The sequence below is a fragment of the Myodes glareolus genome, chromosome 5 (assembly GCF_982192425.1).
Source record: "Myodes glareolus chromosome 5, mMyoGla1.1, whole genome shotgun sequence".
Lineage (NCBI taxonomy): Eukaryota > Metazoa > Chordata > Mammalia > Rodentia > Cricetidae > Myodes > Myodes glareolus.
In genome coordinates, this window is record NC_142030.1 from 67,951,783 (window position 1) to 67,972,531 (window position 20,749).

At 45.8% G+C, this 20,749-nt stretch overlaps 1 protein-coding gene across 2 annotated transcripts; it reads right to left on the reverse strand.

Moving 5' to 3' along the window:
• Positions 1-887: 887 nt before the first annotated feature.
• Positions 888-19,472, reverse strand: Nphs2 (NPHS2 stomatin family member, podocin). 2 transcript variants are annotated; one of them, XM_048421527.3, is made up of 8 exons: positions 19,103-19,472; positions 17,111-17,214; positions 12,962-13,034; positions 10,721-10,803; positions 9,604-9,807; positions 6,633-6,688; positions 5,334-5,412; positions 888-4,416 (listed from the first exon to the last, which is right to left on the reverse strand). In XM_048421527.3, the coding sequence occupies exons 1-8, from the start codon at positions 19,395-19,397 to the stop codon at positions 4,138-4,140; spliced, it is 1,173 nt and encodes a 390-aa protein (XP_048277484.2). In that variant the 5' UTR covers positions 19,398-19,472; the 3' UTR covers positions 888-4,137. The 2 variants fall into 2 exon arrangements, with proteins under 2 accessions (XP_048277484.2, XP_048277485.2); XM_048421528.3 differs by lacking the exon at positions 888-4,416 and adding an exon at positions 4,444-5,035.
• Positions 19,473-20,749: the final 1,277 nt, after the last annotated feature.

Below are 20,749 nucleotides of genomic sequence, written 5' to 3' on the forward strand. Positions count from 1 at the left end.
CCCCACCCCCAGCTCGGCCTCTGGCTTGGCTACCTGCCGCCAGCTTGGCTTGGCTAGCTGGGCTTGGCACGAGCCCTCCCTCAGCCATAACCTCCACGCCTCCCAGGATGCACAGGTCCGGACAGTCTCTGCTGGCCTACTTTGCCCTGCTCTGCACGGATTTTTAAATTTTTCCTTGCAACGTGAGTCAAAGAGCTCACAGCGCAAGCTCCCTTTGAAGTTCCAGCAAGCTGTTTGAAACCCCTGCCATCCGCCATAACTGATTGGGAGTGCTGCAAGCACTATTCATATCTAGGTGGATAGGTAGCTGGGAGTAAGTGGAAGGGGCCAGGGATAAAATATACCTCTCAAAGGCATGACCTCACCTACCTGGTGCAGGAGAATTGTCTGTATTCTGTCAATCATGTATTTTAATAAAATGCTGATTGGCCAGGCAGGAAGTATAGGCGGGTCAACCAGACAGGAAGTAGAGGTGGGGCAATGAGAATAGGAGAAGGCTAGGGAGGAGAAAACTCCCTCCGCCATTCCTGCCCAGACCACTGAAGAAGCAACATGTGAGCTGATAGCAGAAAAAAAAGGTACCAAGTCATATGGCTAACACAGACAAGAATTATGGGTTACCATAAGATGTAAGAATTAGTTAACAAGAAGCTTGAGCTAATGGGTCAATCAATTTATAATCTTATGAAGTCCTGTGTGTGATTTTCTTTGGGGCTTGCTGGTTGTGGGGTACTGGGCGGGACAGAAACCCTAACAAGCCGGCCTTCATGTTACACCTACTTACTTCCTCCAGCTAGGCTTAGCCTTCCACAGTTCACCATTTCCCAGGGGAAAAAAATGGAAGTTGGTTTATGTTGCCTGTCATGGAAGTCAACACAGAAACAAGATTTAAGCTGTAAAACTGGACTTTATTCAGTGAGCAAGCAATCCAAATGACAGCAGATTGAAATCTCAGACCCATCTTCAATCTTATCTCCAACAGATTATACAGGGAGAAGAGGAGATGGTGGGGTGGGGGACAGAGACTCAGTCTCGTCCTCTGGTCAGGAAGTCAGTGACATTTTTGAGACTCATGGTAGATGTCTGTGCTTCTCTTGCTGTCACTCCTTGTATTTCCCCCTCATTCTGTAGATGTTTGGGTTCCCACGCTTCTGGAAACTCTAAGTTAGTGTGTTGGTGTCGACAGTGCTCTCCAGGAGCGCCTGGGCTGTGGAGGGGTGGCTAACTTGAACAGACCATTAGCTGGGTATATGTGCTATCAGTGCTATGCATGTACAGATCCCTTTCTACAGTATTGAGCAGTGTGTCTTTATTATACGAAGTATGAAAGTGCCCACAGCTGTCCTTTCTGTGCCCTACTATTCCCTACTGTCAGTAGTGACTCATATCCATAAGATCTGTATCACACAAAGGATAACATCCTGACACATGCCCTGGCTGATTATCAGCATAACTTCTTACCAGTAAGGGAATTCTCCAACACATAGTTGTATACATTGAAGTACAGTGTACATGACAGCAAGAGTTAGAACTTGATATAAAAATTTCTGAAGTATGCCTGTGTCTGAAACAGGTGTCACAAACAGAATACACGTAGGAGCTAAAGTTGGAAGGCATTAGGATTAGGTAATCATACATAAGAACCAATCTCTATAACCTCTATAACCTGTGGATCATGACCACATTGGGGTCTAATGACCCTTTCACAGAGGTCACCTAAGACCATCAGAAAACACAGTTATTGACATTATAATTCATAACAGCAAAATTACAGTTATGGAGTAATAACAAAAATATTTTTATGGTTGGGGGTCACCACTACATGAGGACCTGTATTAAAGGGCTGTAGCATTAGGAAGACTGAGAACCGCTGCTCTAGGCTTTAGTTACTTTTTGAAACGTTGGCACAAGTGACTATTTTTGTTGTTGGCTTTGAGACAGGGTATTACTATGGAGATATGATGGATATCTTTGTTTTCCAACTTGAAATAAACCAGAATAATCCAAGAAAAATTAATGAGGGATTATCTACATTAGGTTGTTTTGTGGGCATGACTATAAGGGACTGTTTAAGGGAATCTGTCGGGAGCCGTGCAGCCTAGTCTTGGATCAGTATATGACTACCTGTTCATTGGGTTTCTGTGGAGCAAGGTATGTGTGGAAACTGACTCATGCTTGACAAGGACCAGTAGTCCACAAGACAGCATAGGAATTTGCAAAGTCATGCAGCTTGCAAGCTCTTTTCTCTCTTATTATACTGGCGATTCTTTGGGTGGTTTTAGTTTTACTTTTTCTCAGTCACACGTACAATAGCTGTAATTTTCCCTGAAAATTCTCTTCTTTCTCAAATATGTTCCCCGAAGATTCAAAAGAGGACTAATGCTTTTCCAATCTCTTATCTGGAATTTCTAACCACAACTCCCAATCCTGGGAACTTTTCTGACTCAATAGAAATAGTTATTTATGTATGAGAAAGCAAAACTTGGAGCATTAGCCATGCCTCACAGTTCTGGAAATGCATATACAGAACAGGGAAAAGACCTTGGAAATACACATAGTGCCAACTGTTGAGAGTAAGTTCCCTGGACACCAAGCATAGAATCAATGGCAGGATGTGGCATGCTCCAATGGGAAAAATACAATGCAAAATGTGGGATGATAGATCCATCTTTATCACACACAGGAAGAAGCACGGTGTAGTGAGAAGGGGAAAGAGTGCTTGCCAAAGTCTGCCTTTTACAGGGAGAGTGAGTCATCAGACCCTCTTGGAGAAGAGGGAGCTACATAAAGATCTATCTTGCAGACCCGAAAGAGTTGTCTGGTTTGAATATTGTCGTCCTGAAAGCCCTGCACCTATGTCTATTACTTTTTAACTTTGTAACCACAAGTAGCTGCCAACTGGCATAAGCGCTGTGAGAACAGGATGTGTCTGGCTCCATGTTTAGTTAAGCCTGGAAAACGCTGAACTCTATGTCTAGAATAAGGTTATGTAGGGTGGGAAGGTGTATCTGGGGAGGCATAAAGGGGAACAATGAGGGCTTTCATAAGCACATGATGCATTCCTTAAATTGTGATGTATTTCTTAAAGTCAAAAATAGAAGCCGATAATAAAGCTGTTCATGTAACCCAGGTAAGAAAAACTCTAAGTGTAAACAAAGAAGGCCTGAGTGATTCGGAACCACTTGAGAGCAGTCTACCTGGTGGTCAGAAGTTTTCCTTGTGCCGATGTCCCTTCCCCACTTCAGGTCCTGAACCCAAGCAGAGGCTGGACCCTGGCATTAGTCAATGTGGGAAGATCCAGCCTGTAGTAGTGACACCATTCCCTAGGAAGGGAAGTCCTGAACTGGATGAGTGGATAAACTGAGCTGCACTCAAGCAACTAAGCATCACATATTCAGTTCTTTCTGCACATGAGTGTGATAGGACCAGTTACTTCAGGTTCCTGCCTGCATCTCCACCTAGGAGATATGACTAGGAGTTGCTTCAAGTTCCTGCCTTAATTTCCCTACAGTGTCAGACTGTAACCTGGATCCGTGAGCTAAAAGAAACCATTTCTCCTTGAAGTTTCTGTTGTTGGAATATTTATCATAAAAACAAATTAAACTAGGAGAGAGTTGGGACTGAGGAAATAGGGCTGTTGCCATGACAAGCCCGACCATGGAGCCTTTATGCCTTCGGACTATTTTCTGGGAGAGTTTGGAATTGTAGACTTGACAGGTTAAGTGCCAGCAGCGGGGCTTCACAGGCTGTGGGAGTTCTGAGGAGTGCCGGAAGCGGGGAGAGCTGCACTGAAAGCACAGCTCACCACTCGGGGTGATGAGCACATGGACAGGGGCTCACAGAGACCCTGTGACAGGAGCCAGGTAAGACACAATGGAAGATATCTGAGATAGGTCTTCAGAAATCAAACTTGAACCACACAGAGAGTCAAAAGTCTAAGTCTCTTTCCTATAATTACTACGATGAGTTAGATACCTTCTCAGCCACTGCCATTACACTGTGTTCTCATCCATTTGGGCATCTTGTGACGCACCCAAAATGTCTTCTATTTGGCTACCAAACAAGGGCAGGAAGGACTGAATGCCTCACTCGGGGATATAGTTTTCTATGGCAGATTCCCATTGCGTTTTGCCCATCCTATAACATAGGAGAGTCCTTCTTTTTGGGGTTTAGTGGTTGAACGGGTCTGGATGAACTTGGGTAGTTGATGCTCCCTTGTGTTCTGTTGCTGGGATAAGACAGAAGGTTTAGCATGTCAAATGGTAAAGGTAGAACCACAGTGGACGGCTTCTCTGTGGACAATGACTGGAGAGTGTGCAGGTATCGAAGCTGAGCGGCAGCTGGGGTGCCCGACAGAATCTCAGCTGCCATCCTCAGGGACTCCGAAGCAGCCCTTTCCCCTTCTGCAGCAATCATCTGCAGAACATATGTGAAGAAAAACAATGTGATCATGCTTCTTTATTTCATGAGGGTTTTAAGTGCTCGCCATTCACTGTGACCCAGAAAGCAAGTACCACACATCTCCTCAGTGGCAGGCATTGTTAAACTTGGGGCACTAGATTCAGCCTCTCTCTGATGGATTGTGACGTAGAAGGAACAGATTAAACTACCAATCAAAATTGAAGGTGGATTTTGTTACAGGTCATGACAAGTATACATGAAGTGTAGGGAGGCTTGAAAACTTAGGAGGATCTTGCTTGCTGTGTGGAAGACTAGTTGGTCTGAGTTCTGGTGACAGACATGGAATTATAACTTGGTCACAAAAGAATGGGTAAGCATTTCAGAAGAGAAAGCTCTTGGACCCCCGTCTCACAGATGCCACCACTAAATGTTAGGCACTGGTAACTGGTTCAGAGTTACCAAAAGGCCACCTTCCTCTTTCCCTCCCTTCTTCTCTTGGAGTCTTTTGTTATTGATTCTTCTATGTGATTAGAGTCTTTTTCTTCATCCACTCAGTTATTTGAAAGGAATCTGCCTCTTTTCATCCCTTCATTATCCTAGGGGTTATGGGTGCCTCGGTCATCCAGGGACAATCCTAGCACAAGAGAGGAAGGATGGCAAGGGAAGATTTTAGGGAGAGAGGGTGGAAGAAGAGGCGGGGGACATGTTAGCGGGACATTTTGGGGGGAGGCTGAGATACTGCAAGATCAGTCCTGTATACACACTGTCAACAGTGGTGGGGACACGGCCAGATTCTGCTCAGTTCCCGAACCAACGTGGGAGAGCACAGGGGAGACATTCTCCACCACCAGGCCTTCGCTGGGTTTGCTCTTCATCTGAAGATGCTCTTCAGAGGCAGGGGTGGGAGGATGGAGTGCTCAGGAATGGCTCACCCGCACTTTGGCCTGTCTTTGAGCCTCAGCTTCCACAGCCAGAGAGTGCTGAAGACCAGCCGGCAGCCTCACATCCTTACTGAAAAAGAAGACAGTATGGGTGTGCGTGGTCCATACGTGCACCAGGGCGTTCTCACAGACTTCCCTGTTGTTACATAAATAGCAACTTTTTTTTTTAAATTTAAAGACATAGTTTATGTATATTCATATTTTGCCTACATGTATGTCTGTGCATCACAAGCATGCCTATCACTTATGGAGGCCAGAGAGGGCAACTGGAGTTATAGGCAGTTGTGATATGATTGATGGGGGCTGAGAATCGAACCCAGGTCCTCTGGAAGAGCAGACAATTCTCAAAACCACCAAGCCGGTTCTCCAGCCCTGAATAGTAAATTTTTAATGAGAAGACAGAGCTGTCCCTAGAGTTCTGGCGTGGAGGATAAGCAGGGAAGAGCACATTCGGGGTCTGTGCCCAGAGTGCAGGTGCGGCCACTGCGGAAGCTGCACGGGCCATGACACTCGAGCTACACAGGACATAGTTTCTACTCACAATTTGTCGTCATCTTTCTCACTTAACATTTCATGTAAATTCAAGTTATTAAATCTGAATAATGAAAAACAACCTGGAAAAGTCATAAAATTAAAAACAAAAGCCAGAGAAATTCACCTAAGTTTATAAAAGAAAATTGATTTTGAGGAGAAGGAATGAACTAATAAGAACAATTCTAGTATAGCACGTAAAAAACACAGAAGTAAAATTTCATTATAGCACTTTCCATCATGGTCCCAAAGTGGCTGGGGGAGGATGGAAAGACAAAGTTTTGTATGACCATAAAGTGGAATATTACTCAAGCATAAAAGGGAATGAAGTACTGATGTGTGCCATGCCACGGGGGAACCTTGAAAAATTATGTCAAATGAAAGGAAGCCAGATGCGGAAGTCTCTGCTGTGACTCCATTTCTGTGAGACGGCCAGAATAATAGGCATGGCCACCGAAGGAGAACTGGGGGCTGAGCTGAGGGGGTTACAGAGTTCTTGCTTGTGGGTTTGCGGGGGGTGATGGAAATGTGAAGCTAGGACTAAAACCACTAAGCTAATTCCAAAACATGGTTAAATGTTGAGTTTTATGTAAAAAGACCTCGATGTGTGATTAGAAATCACAGTACAGTTCTCTCAGAGGTCATAGCAAGTTCATCTTGGCAATGAGATGTCAGGTCAGTTTTCTCTAGTATTAATGTGACTACAGAATTTGAAATGGTTTTTCAAATACTGTTCTTTCTGGTTATTTTCCTACCTACATTTCAGTTCTTTCCACTTTGATGCCCCAAATACAGGTGACTGAATCCAAGGCAACCTGTGGAGGGAAGAGTTGAGACACCAGTGAGACCTGCCTCCCCCGGTGGAAATTACGCCCGTCCCTGCTGTGCACCAAGGGCACTGTTCTGTGCCCAGACAGGTGCTTTCACGGGGCACTGCTTTCCAACGTCACAGCACCTGAGACAGTTATTTAACTTGCACAGTGCTATTAAATAATCACTGGATCTAAAGACGATGTAGGAACCTGAATAACGGCTCTCAAAGACGATCATGTCACTAGGGCCCGTGACTGTCACCCAAGAGAACTGTAGGATGTGACTAGGTCAAAGGTCCTTAAGGATATAATCACAAGTGTCTTCATCTGAGAGAGTATTTGACTCCGGAAGAGAAGGTGTTGTGATGAAGGGATTGGGGCGGGGCTGGTGCTCTGTGAAGTCCGGAGGCAGGGGCAGAGGAGGAGCGCAGGTGGATCTAGATGCCGAGAAAGGCTAAGTATTGGATTCTATCTCAACCTCCAGGAGATTGCCTGGTGATGGCTGGACGTAAGCCCAGTGAAGCTGATTCTGTACTCTGGTCTTCAGGACCAGGAAAGAGCTCAGAAAGCTGCGCTGTTTCGAGCCACCAGGTTTGGGAACGTTTGTCACACGAACAGATAGGCACCCCCCCCCCCCAGTTTGTTTTAAAATTTACTCCTTAAATAACCAGCGTGTCTGGGCTCAGAGCCTGCCAAACAGCTAACATTTCTGGTGTACTTTCACTTCCACAGTGCTGGGGATAGTAGGCTCCCCCTGCTTCTTAGTCCTCTCTGCCCCTCGCGACTGAAGTTGGAAGTGTAGCTAAGAAAAAATGAACTGGGTTCTGAAATGGGTGAGGGACAGGGCCTGGAGTCCTTCGTATTGGATCATGTTCATTTCAGACTTAGCTTCTGATCAGTTCTTAGTGGATAAACGCTAATCTCAGTGCACTGCAAACCCTAAGAGGACCAATTAATTAGAGGAAGCAGGTGAGCATCAGAAATGTGAAGAAATGCATCGTAGATGAGCTGGCATCATAAGGAACAAATAAGGTTTGTCCTGGGGGAGAAGGCAGGAATTCCAGGCAGAGCAAAGAGCTGAGAGGAAGCCAGAGGTGCAGAAGCTGCAGGATGGGCGAATGTTAAGCAGGTGGGGGTGCTAGACTGTGGAGAAAGCGTGCGGGGAGTGAGGCCACAACGGCTGGGACAGTTCTTGATTCATCCCAATATTCTGCACTGTGACAAGTCCATGGAATTCATAATCTGGGGAGACAGGTATATAAAAGCCTAAATTATAACTCGTTGCAACAAAACGGAGCTTGGATATCAGCACCTGGCCTTTTTCCTTCAGAGGAGAGAGATGAACGGAGAGATTGAAGGGAACAGTGGGGACATGCAGAGTGGCTCAGATGTCAATGGTGGAACTACTGCGCGTATCACTCATCTTTACCTCTTTTTACCTCTTTTGGCTTCTCTGTATTTTCCATCTCCTTGACTTTCCCTCCAGATAGGAATGCTAGTTATTAGCGATACTCTGGACAAGACAGACATCTGGACACTGCGTGTTTTTTTTCCAGGTTCTATTAAGTAGTCATTTTAGTGTCTTTGGTTCTTCTGGCTCCTTCATTTCACATCTTTCTTCCTACAACCTCCCAATCCAATTTTGTTGTCTCCATGACTTCAATACTGAGCTGGGTCCCTGTGGTAACTGTCACCTGACTGGCCAGCTGCCTGCAGCCCTACTTTGTTCTCTGTCTTAATATCTCTCTCTCTCTCTCTCTCTCTCTCTCTCTCTCTCTCTCTCTCTCTGTCAGGTTCCCTGGAACTGGAGTTAGACAGTTCTTAGCTGCCATGTGGGTGCTGGGACTTGAACCTGGGTCCTCTGGAAGAGCAGTCAGTGCTCTTAACCACTGAGTCATCTCTCTGGTCTGTCTTAATATCTCTTGCCACTATGTCATGGTAATAGAGGCATCTACCCTGCCTGTGGACTCAGTAAGACTGCTTATAATGGACTTTCTTTTTTCATTTTGGTGTGCGGTATATGTGTGTGTGTGTGCGTGCACACACACCCATGTTTGTGAATAAGACAGTCCTAGGTTAACACTGAGTGTCTTTCTCTATTGTTCTCCACTTTATTTCCTGAGACAGGGTCTCTCATTGAACTAGAAACACATTAATTGGCTCGACTCGTTGGCTAGAGAACTACACCCGCACCCTGGCTCTGCCTTCTTGATTGTGGCCACATTGCTACGCCCAGCTCTTTACACGGTTTCTGGGGCTCCAGATTCAGGACCTCATGCTCGCACGGCAAGCTCTTTACCCACTGAGCCAGCTCTCCAGTGGCAGTTTTTACTTTATTTTTTTTTTCCGTTTTTGGTTTTTCAAGACAAGATTTCTCTGTAGCTTTAGAGCCTGTCCTGGAACTAGCTCTTGTAGACCAGGTTGGACTTGAACTCACAGAGATCTGCCTACCTCTGCCTCCCAAGTGCTGGGATTAAAGATGCCTGATGGCAGTTTTTATCCCCCCGCCCCGTATGAACAGATTGGCATTAATCATGAAAGGGTGTGTGATATCTGGACTCCAAAAGTGTTGCTTGAGTTTACTATTATTTACCTTTGGGCACACTATGCTGATCTCCCCAGGCAGACTCAGCATCTGGGAGCCATGCCTCCTCATCTTAATACATCACCATCAACCATCCTGCCCATCCCTACCAGTCCTACCCTTCCTGCCTATGGCTGCTTCCAATACTCGGTACTATGCTGGAATTTCACTTGTGCTTAAGGCCGCTGGGGCATGACCTTGGGGAAGGGAGGGAAGTGAATCTGTACCCAGACTAATGAAGTCATTGACTGCTCAGGGTATCTTCTGTGGCCAAATGCCTTGCACATGGCAAACTCAGCAGATGACTAATTCATCATTAAATTCATCTTGGTACCTTTACATCTTGGGCAATGCTCTTTCTCTCCAGGAGAATTTCGGTGAGGGTTCGATGTGCCAAGAGGCGCTTCATGGTGGTTTGCACCAGGAACTGGATGGCTTTGGACACATGAGCGAGACTGCTCAGGAGAAGGGAGGCGTTTTCCATGCGGTAGTAGCAGACGGCGTCTATTTCCATTATGAACATGTCTTTGGTTACCACCTAAGCAGAAGAAAGTTGAATGCAGGCCAGATTCCTGGACTCCTTCCTGTGTGGGAGACAGTAACTAAATGCATTTAAAATGCCCTTTCCAGGAGCAAGACTATAGTAGGGAAAAACAAAAGCGTAGTGGGAGAATTGATTCTTTATTCAAAATGACATTTTTTTAATGCATGAAGGTTTTATCAAGTACACTAAAGAGTCAGGCCTGATGATGTTTGCCTCTGAGAGGAAGAAAAAGAGGGAGGAGGGAAGAGGAGTGGGGAGAGCACGAACACAATCTAGGCTCAGAAGAAATACATGAAGAACTCATAATTTAAAGAAATCTTGTCAGAGATCTCTTTATAAAAAAGAAACCAAGAATAATTTTCTCATATGAAAACATTCAATTGATCTTGTGTCAAGGCCTTCCTAGACTGATGCCCAATGGGTTTCCTGGAAGACAGCCATGCTCTAGGACAGAAAGACTCCCACATACAGCTACTGGGAGACATCAGAGGACAAGCTGGGGATTCCCATCAAAAGCCCCATCTGCTCTGGTGGTTTTTATGTCAACCTGACACACGCTAAGGTCATCTGGGAAGAAGGAATCTTAATGGAGATGATTGATGTGGGGGCGCTCAGACCATTGTGGGTGATCCTACGATGTAAAAGAAAACAGAACAGACTGGGAGGAGCAAGCCAGTGAGCAGCATTCCTCCATGGCTCCTGCTCTAGTTCCTGCTCCCAAGCTCCTGGGCTGACTACCTTCCCCTCTGGTGATTACACACGTTGAAAATGATGCTTTCGATTCTGGTGTAGTCCGCATCTCTGCTTCTCTTTCCGACCTTTGATCATAGTTACTCTGCCTTGGGATTGAGTTGGATGGTTGACCATAGACATGTCACGAGAAAAGCAAACATACTGTGCATCTCACCTCATGGAAAGGTATCTCCAAGGTCTGGAGACGGAGGTCAACCTTGTGGTAGGTGTCCAGGCATGGCAGAAAAAAGAACAGACCTACAAGAAGGCATGAGGAAAGTAACAGGTGAATGGCAAGTGTGAAGACTGCTGGGGACGTCTTTTCGATGCCAGGCTGCTTTGCCCCTCTTAGCCCCCGTCACCCAGAGAACACTGGGCAGCTTCACTGTAACTAAATATTGTCGTATAATTCATTATTTGACTGTGGCATTTTGAAAATAAAAGCAGGGATACATATTAAAGCTAAGCTCAGCATATCAGGTATAAACAGATTATTTCAGAAAACTAGACCACTTGGGCATCACATGGACCCTTCCGGATCTCTTGCATGTCTGTATCTCCTCTAGACTCAAGCTCTGTGAGTACAGTGTCGTACACATGAACATTAACCTTAGTGGAGCCTTGTAAGTGCTATGTAAGATTGTTTTACTATGAATGCACTGGCGCTTCAGCATGGATCTGACAACTTCTGTGCTATTTCTGAAAATGTGAGCCCCGGATCTCAGAATAGCAATATCATGCCAGCAGCTTTGTGGAGGTCGGTTAGCCCTCATTATCCCAGACAGTGTACAGATTCAATACACAGTGTCTGTAGATTGGATAGTTGAAAGTTTCCTCAGGCCCTTGGATGATTTGGGACTGTGGTGGTTTGGATAAGAATATAGGCTAATATATTCAAATGCTTAGTCACCAGGGAATGGCACTATCAGAAATAATTAGAAGGATTAGGAGGTGTGGCCTTGTTGGAGGAAGTATGTTGCTGTGGGTGGACTATGAGGGTTCAAAAGTCCATGCCAGGCCTGGGCGCTCTCTTTCTCTCTTCTCTCCCCCTCTCTCTTCTCTTCTCTTCTCTTCTCTTCTCTTCTCTTCTCTTCTCTTCTCTTCTCTTCTCTTCTCTCTCTCTCTCTCTCTCTCCCTCTCTCTCTCTCTCTTCCCTCTCTCTCTTCTCTCTCTCCTCTCTCTGTCCTCTCTCTTTCTCTTCTCTCTTTCTCTCTCCTCTCTTCTCTCTCCCCTCTCTCTTCTCTCTCCTCTTTCTTCTCTTTTCTCTCTTCTCTCCTCTCTCTCTCTCTCTCTCTCTCTCTCTCTCTCTCTCTCTCTAGCCTATAGATCAGAATATAGCTCTCAGCTGCTGTTCCAGCATGTGCCTGCATGCTGCCATGCTCCCCAGCATGATAATAATGGCCCAAGCCCCTGACTAAATGCTTTCTTTTATAAGGGTTGTTGTGGTCGTGGTGTCTCTTCACAGCAATAGAACAGTGACTAAGACAGGCACCCTTCAAGAGCCCCAGCTTTGTGGAAAATGGTAGCAGTGCTCAGTACCCAGGGTGTATAGGCGAGCAGTTGCCCCAACAGAGAAGGTTTCTGTAAATCAGGGCCATAGAAAGATGGTGTACCCTGGAGCTATGGAGTCTGGGTCTGTTTTGTGTGGACTTATACGTTGAGAATCCTGAAACTCTGATTTGTGTCTCCTAGATGGCCCTCCATTTTAAACTTGTTCTTGCAGGCATAGTTGAGAACTCAGACTCACTCAGTATATGTATAGTGGGACTTCGTCCTTTCTTATCCCTCTTGGCTGTCTCAAATCTTCAAATCCAAACTTCTCAGACTACCCACACTTCTTGTCATATGTCCCCCTGCCCCTGTCAGGTTGGACCTCCTCTGGATTTTCAGGTCCTAGAGATCAGAAACCACCTTATTCCTCTAGTCTCTGGTAGTCAGAGCTCAGTTTAAAACAATGGAAGGGTTCAATGTATGTCTCTTCTACCAGCTAAACACATATTTGTTACTAAATGCTGAATTTTGCTTGACTTCCAAGATCTAATCTGCCTCAGTCCCCAATTCAGAACCAGCTCAGATTTTCTCTGAGAAGTCACAGGATTCTGACTACACACACACTGTACTCAGAACAACCATTAGCCACAGGTCTGTAGTTGCCTTGCTGCTCCAATTAGACTAACTCTGGTGTGGGGCTTGCTGCACGTGTCCTCTCTTGGTCACCGCTTACCTATTAGTAATGCTTTCCAGAGAATTTCGTGACAGTCTGCCCTATAATGAACAGATTGGAAATACAGATCTCATGACTCAAATAACTTCATGTAATCTAAGATATGGATCATGACCATGTATGGACTAAAGAAACCATCAACAAATCATGGGGTGGGATGAGAATTTAAAAACCATGGGGGGTAATTCTCACCAGGGCCTTTGGCTCTTCCAGGGAGCAGATGTCCCAGTCGGAATATAATTACTCTTTCATACTCTTGTACAACCTAAAGGGAAAAGCAATACTGTGAAATGATTTTTTTAAAAAAATGATTCAAAAGACCTTTGCATAGGAGTGATTTTAGGTTACAGAAATTTTTGTTAGTCAGGTGTGGTGTCACACGGCAGAGGCAGAAGCAGGTGAGTTTGAGGTCAGCCTGGTCTACATAGTGAGTTCTCATCACTAGGGGGAGGCAGGGCAGGAGGTGTGGTTTATATAGCATGTTCCAGGACAACCAATGCTACACAGACCTTGTCTCAGTAGGCAGGTAGGAGCTAGAGAGACTGCCCAGTGGGTAAAGCATTGTCTGTACAACTGTAGTAAGGACCTGAGATTAAAAGAGTCATTTATTTGTTACACATATAGTGTCCTGTCTACATGTATGTCTGCAGGCCAGAAGAGGGCACCAGACATTATTACAGATGGTTGTGAGCCACCATGTGGTCGCTGGGAATTGAACTCAGGACCTCAGGAAGAGCAGACAGTGCTCTTAACTGCTGAGCCATCTCTCCAGCTCAGGATCTGAGTTTGAATCCCTAGAACCCAAGGAGAGCTGGCCATGGTAGTGCATGTCTCTGACCCAAGTGCTCCTACAGTGAGACTGCAGGCAGAGACAGAAAAAGCCCAAGAAACCTGTGGGCCAGCGAGCCTGCTGTAGACAACCAAACAGAAGAGACCTGTCGTAAACAACGAGGAAGGTGAGAGCGCCTAAGGTTGTCCTCTGCCCTCCACCTCTACGTGAGGCATGTGTCCCCCACCTTCCCCCCACAATCACACACCGTGGGAGAGCACACAGGGAGCCGGTCTTTAGCCTTAGAGGAAAAGGAGAGGCAATTGTGTTAAATGAAATGAGACAGGAAAAGACAAATACTGCACATTTTTACTTTTATGTGAAAGCAAAGAGCATATGATGGTTATCAGAACCTGGGGATGGGGAAATGGGGGCTGCTGAGCAAGGGGTAAAGGTTCCACTATGCAGGGTGCATGCACCCTGGGATCTACTGTAGGGTATGGTGACTCTGTTGTATTTTATAGTATAATACTATATTTGAAATTTACTAGGAGAATCAACTGGTCTGAAGTGTTTTGCCACACAAAAATCTTAATGAAAGGGATGCCCATGTTAGCGTGATTGTGGCAATATTTTCAAATATATATGCATATCAAAACATCACACTGTGACTGGGATATATGTTGGTGGTAGAGTACTTTTCTAGCATACCTTCAGGTCTGGGTTTGATTCCTAACGACTATCAAATCTTCACAAATTCTTCCAAAATACAGAACACTGAGGAAAATCTCAATATATTATCTGCGGCTAGTGTTACTGTGCTCCATGAAGGCAAATCATAGATAACACAAAAAATTACACAACCATCTCTCTTATAAATATAGATGCAAAAACCCAAACAAATGAGCAGTAGCCTAAATCTAGTAATATTTAAAAAGATTTTACATTATGATCAAGTGGGGTGTGTGTGTGTGTGTGTGCATGTGTGCGTGCATGCGTGTGTGTGAACAAGTGTGGATGTGGAGGCCAGAGGGCATTGGGAAACCTTGATTGTCGTTATTCAATCCCATCCACCTTGTTTTTTGATGGAGTCTCTCCTTAGCCTGGAGCTCATAAAGCTAAACTGGTCAGCTGTCGAGCCCCAGGGACTGACTTGTCTTCATCTCGTGTGCTAGCTAATTTTATACCAACCTGACAAAAGCCAGAGTTGTTGAACAATAGAGAACTTCAGCTGAGAAAATGACCTTACCACACTGTCCTGTGCACAAGCCTGTGGCACATTTTCTTGATTGATGACTTACGGGAAAGTGAGCTGGAGCTCACTGTGGGCAGTGCCATCCCTGGACTGGGGGTCCTAGGTGCTGTAAGAAAGCAGGCTGAGCAAGCCAGTAAGCAGCACCCCTCCACGGCCTCTGCATCAGCTCCTGCCTCCAGGATCCTGACTGCCTTCAAAGATGAACTGGGATATAGAAGCCTAAGTGAGAGTAAGTCCTTTCCTCCCCAAGTTGCTTTTGGTCATAGTGTTTCATCACAGCAGTAGAAACCCTAACTAAGACACCTTCCTAGTGCTAGGTACAATTACAAGAGTGCGCCATCACTGCTCCAATGTTTTTCTATTTGTTTTCTATGTGGGTTCTGTGGCTCAGTCTCAGCTGTGAGGACTAGGACAAACGCCAGCACTAACTGCATCTGTAGCGTCCAGCCTTGCTACATCCACTGCTGTCTCGCCAGTGTAGCAGAAATGCTGACTGGATGGGCAAATATTGTCGGAAGGATTGGGATTTGTGCTTCTAGGAGCTGTGTGTTCCAGGCGGTCCCTTGGCAACCAGTTGTGGTGTAATGCTACCTGAGTCGCCATTAGTACTGACTCGACCTGGCTGTCCTTGGAGCCATATATGTGTCTTTTCCCTTGTCTGTGTGTTCTTTGTGATCCTTACATATTGCTAACAGATCAGACTATTCCAGGCAGTTGTGGCTATAAACAAGACTGCTGAGGACATTTTTGAATTCTGCTCCACTATTAATTAAAGCCTTAAAAAAGTAGCCAGTTCTGGGAATTGCCAAAATCATCATTAGGACAATTCCTTGATGATGTGGAATAAAAGGAGTTAGTCTTAGCAGAAAAAACCTTAAAAGCCTTCTACAGGAAAACAGCATTAGGCATTTATGTGCAACTTAACAGGAGGCCTATGCAGCCTTCCTTATGGCCAGAAAACCTAGGCTAATTACAACATCTGACCCTGAGAGTCGAGAAGGAAAAGGAGTTGAGATTAATGGTACAAAATGAGTCTCAGAAAGTTTTTCCAGGAAGATAGTAGCCTTCTTCTTCTTTCTCACCCAGACACACAAGGTCACTTAGCTGAGCCCAGCCAGCCACCTGGTACAAGCTGATAAAGATGGGCTAACTCAAGAACAATGGTCTCTCTAATAACAAGAAAAAAGAAGGGGTAACTTTACAAATGTAAGGAAGCAAAAGTCCTTGTACTCATGCCAAAGCATCTTTAAAGATTCTCTTTGTAAAACTGTTTTATGCTGTTCTTTTCTATTTTATGATCTGATGATATATGCCTTTGCCAAGTTCTTTGTTTGTAATAATATATAATCCTGCACTGAAGTAAGTAAATTGCAACAGCATGTCTCAAAAATATTGAGAATGTCTGTATGTCACTTTTCCTCGCCGTATCCTGATTTCTCCTGTGCCTTCGCCCTGATTCCCTTACGGTCTGAGTGGCTCCCTTGAGCCGGTCCGTAGCACAGCCTCAACCTCACTCTTCCTTGGCAGCTCCAGCCAATGAAGCAAAATGATTGGCATGAAGCAAACTCTGCTTTGGGTTCCCTTTCAATGGGCGGGGCTGTCTGAGAGCTGCAGCATACAGCATTCTTTCTGTCCAGGTCTCCCACTTCTGAACCAACTCTCAAACAATGTCATCAAAGGTGTCCCCTCCCTTACTTATTTATTTATTGAGACAGCTCTGGCTGTCCTGGAACCCGCAGAGACCAGTCTGCCTTCCCCTGCTTATTCTTGTTCTCTCTCTAAATGCCTCGAGCTTCTAATTCACCTCAGCAAGTGCTTTCTGAGCTACCTAGGTCTTCATTTAATTCTGGGATTAGTGTAAGCAAAACACTGGGGACCAAAGAAATTGTCTCTCCTGGTCTGTAGAAGTTGCCTGAGACGTTTCTTTGTGGGGTCAGAGTGGATGATATATTCTGGGATGCTGTTTAAGTCATTGAGCATGGATGAACTAGATATAGCTTCTAAAGGATCTCTCAGGCTAACAGGGATATATAGCTATCATATATATTATATATAATATATTATATACTACACATAATCTCTATCTATCTAAATGTGTCACCCTTACACACACACACACACACACACACACACACACACGATCCTAGCCATGACAGAAGAAGGTTGGGAGAATGAAGGAAGCCTCAGAGTTACACTGAGCCAGGTTTTGAAGGAAGCAGTGCTCTTCTGGGAGGTAGGAGGGCATCAACCACAGAGAGTGACCTAGACGGCCTATGACAGACAACAGAAGACCTCCTGGGTCCGCGCCAACACTCACTTTTATGCAGAACCAGATGGAGAAAGGGAAAGTCAGGATGATGAAGAGCAGGGAGGCGAGGACAAGCAGCCACTCACAGGCCCCGAACCCGGAGGACTTGACACCTAGGAAAACCATTATATCAATCATCACCATATTCTCTGAGCAGTATTTATCAGTCTAGTGCTAGCATTGAAGTCAGAACAGTTTGGAGATATGTCTGGAGAAATTGGTATGAGCCAGATATCAGAATGATCACAGTTCCCAGGGCTTGGGTACTGTCTGTGTGATGGATTGTGCAGGCTGTGGAATAAACTTCTGGACAGACAGGGGACCTGGGGGGTCAGGAGGGCTGGTGGGGGCAGTTGGTTCCATCATTTCATGTCCATTGATGACCTTTAGGCAGGGCACAGAACCTTTTAAAGCCTAATTTCCTCACCAATACAAGGGATGTTGATTAATTCCAATCCCGTAAGAGCTAGCTCCTGAGCTACAGCTGACATGTCTGGCACAAGGGTGAAATGGCACACACAAAGATGCCTGCTCATGCTCCACGTGTCTCAGGCTTTGCTGAGTGAAGTGTCTAGAAGTTCCTGCCACTGCCTGCCTTCACGTCTGAAATTCTTCCATTAGAGTCCCTTTACTGTGTCTGTGTGTGTTCAAAGGTTTTATGGAACCAGGGTGCTCCACATCCAGGATGCTCTGACTCAGTACCAAAGACTCTCTGAGAATGGCTGGCTTTCAGGGCTTTCAATGGAAGTTAAGGTGTCCCACTGTGTAGAATGGGAACCTGTTTCTCTGCTTTCCTAGCATTACCCGGACCATCATGGAAGCCAACCCACTACACCCTCTTGTCGATTCTGTTCTTCTAGAAAGTTCTGCCCAATACTAGCAAATTGTTTAATTTCTCAAAGCATTTTTCCTCATCTGTGATGGTATGCAACTAAATAATTAAAAAAATAAAACACCCAGCGTGCGCCAGTCACATAGAAAGGATTCCACCAACAGGTCTCCCTCCCTCGCCTCCTTCCCTGCTGTGATCTGGCACAAACTAATTTGCATTTTATAGCATTGAAGCCAACAACTTCTCTTAAGGACCAGAGGGTTATCAGGCAAAAAGTACATGCATGGTCCATTTACACTATAGCTCAACTGCACGAGGCTTCCATAAATAGTTGCTTTCTATGATTCAGCATATATCACACTGCTGGTAATTAGAAACATTAATCTCCATATGCCAGCAGACAGCAATGTAACATGCTGTTTCTTAATTTCGTCAAACATCTGTTATCCTTTGAGTATAATGATTTTTTTTTCTTAAATTTGCTGTGAAAAGGACCAGAAGTAGATACATTTCTCCCTAAGGGCTGTGGCACCCACGGAGGTGAAAAGGACCCCTTTCTTTGCATTCTCCCCTATGATATGGTGGTGTTCTCTTTTAGTTGACATTGTGCAAGGCACACTGGAAGGCTTACTTTATTCTCACATCTACCCTATGAACATACATTGTGGCCACATGGCTGATAGAGAACGCTCTTTCTGCCGCCGTTACACCGCTGGAAAGTGGCTAGGCTGAAATTTAAACTCAGGTTTGGTTCTTTGGGCTCTGCTGCCTGGGCGGAATGCGGGAGGCTGGGCGAGGATGAGAAGAGCCACATGGTTGTTGCTCAGAGCCTCCACATTGTGTCCACAGGTCCGTCCATGACCGCAAATGCCACCACCGTGGCTCCTTTGCATGTTGACTGAGCCCGCCCTGAATCACTCTCTCTTCCAACTCCCATCCATAGGGTGAAAGGGTCAAACTATTTGGCTGATTTGCTATTTGTACTTCGTCTGATGCGCTTTGGTCTCCGTCACTCATTAACTGCCTTAACTCACGCCTTTCTTTTCGCAGACACTGGAATCTTGGACGCAGCCTGACTGACTTTGCCACAGTGGGGCAAATCACTCCACTTGTCTGATCTCTCTCGGGCCCTCCACACTTTCCTCTGGTCGGTCCTATCCTCTCCATACCTTCCTCTGGTCGTTCGCTCTCCAACAGCGCCACCACTTCGGTGCCCTCCTCACCGGAGGCCCGAACCTCGTCCACGTCCACTACGGTGGCGGTGGTGGCGGTGGCGGTGGCGGCGGAGGCTCGGGGCTCTCCCCGGGTCCCCTTCCGCCCGGCGCTCCGCCGCTCTGACCCAGCATCCGGGCGCGTGCGGCCTCCGCTGCCCCTCCCGGCCTTCGTCCTCTTGTCCTCCCTAGAAGAGGATCTGCCACCTCGCCCGTGGGCCTCTCTAGAAGAGCTCCGAGCCCTGCTGTCCATTCTCAACACGGAGGGCGGGCACGGCCCCGGAGCCAGGTGCTGGTGGAGTGGCAGTCTCAGCTTTCTGAGCAGCTAGGGAGCGACCCCAGGTCCTAAGTAGGGCCGTGCTGTCGGGAGGGAGGGACGAGGGGCGGGGCCGAGGTGACCATCACCCCCCCCCCCCACACACACACACATACACACACTAAACCCAACAACAGTTCCTTCGGTCTGAACAGAGCTCGCGGATCCCCAAGACAGGGCAGGATGCTCTCAGAGGACCAGGGTGGGAGAACCCTGGTGTCACTGCACCAGGCAGCTTCGAGGATCAGGTCCGCGAACTAGAAAGGGAAGGTAGTTCTGCTTTGCTGGTTAACGGTGGTGTGAAATAGGACACGGGGTACTGAGGGATCTGCTTTAATTTCTGTGTTTACAAAGATCTGTTTTTCTCTCCTAGGTCCTGTTCCCATGGTTTCTTGAAGGCAGGAGTTCGGGGTTTTCAAAGTTCAGTGGCCAAACAGCTTCCAGTAGCAAACCCAGGAGTTGTCTTACCCTTTTCTGGGGAACTTGACAGGGCTATAGATGTCTTTGTAGTTCACTGTTTCTGTCTGAAACAGAAATGTGTCTAAATAACTTTTAAAGCAAACTTCACAATTTTACTCCTGTAGAATTAGCCCGTGTTGGTAGAAATGTTCATTTATTTAGTGTTTGATATTGATTTCACACATACCTTTTTTCCTCTTAAAAACTTTTATTTAGAGAACTTTAGTAGCTGGGCGGTGGTGGCACATGCCTTTAATGCCAGCACTTAGGAGGCAAAGGCAGGTGATTCTCCAAGTTTGAGGTCAGCCTGCTCTACTGAGTTAGTTCCAGGATAGCCAGGGTTGTACAGAGAAACTCTGTCTCAAAAAACCAAAATAAACAAATAACAAACTTCAGTAATGAGAACCTGAAATAAATTGACCTTGAAAACTATTGTTTTTTTCATGTGTTTCAAATAGTCACGGAATACAATAAATATTTAGTAACAAAGTAACTTGAAATTAAACTAAACCCTGACCCTAATTTTTTTTAAATATTTCAAATATTATTTTATATACAGATGTTTTGCTTGCATATGTCTGTGTACCTTGGGTATGCCTGATGCCTGTAGAGGCCAGAAAAGGGCATTAGATCCCCTGGAACAGAAGTTATAGACAACTCTGTACTGCCATGTGGATGCCGGGAATCAAACCTGGGTCCTCTAGAACAGCAGCCGTGTGCTTAACTGCTTACCATCTATCCAACCCTGACACTGATTCTTGCATAAGCTGTAAGAGAGGGCAAATATTTCGAAAAATCGGGCTCATTGAATACTTCCTGCCTAGAATAGC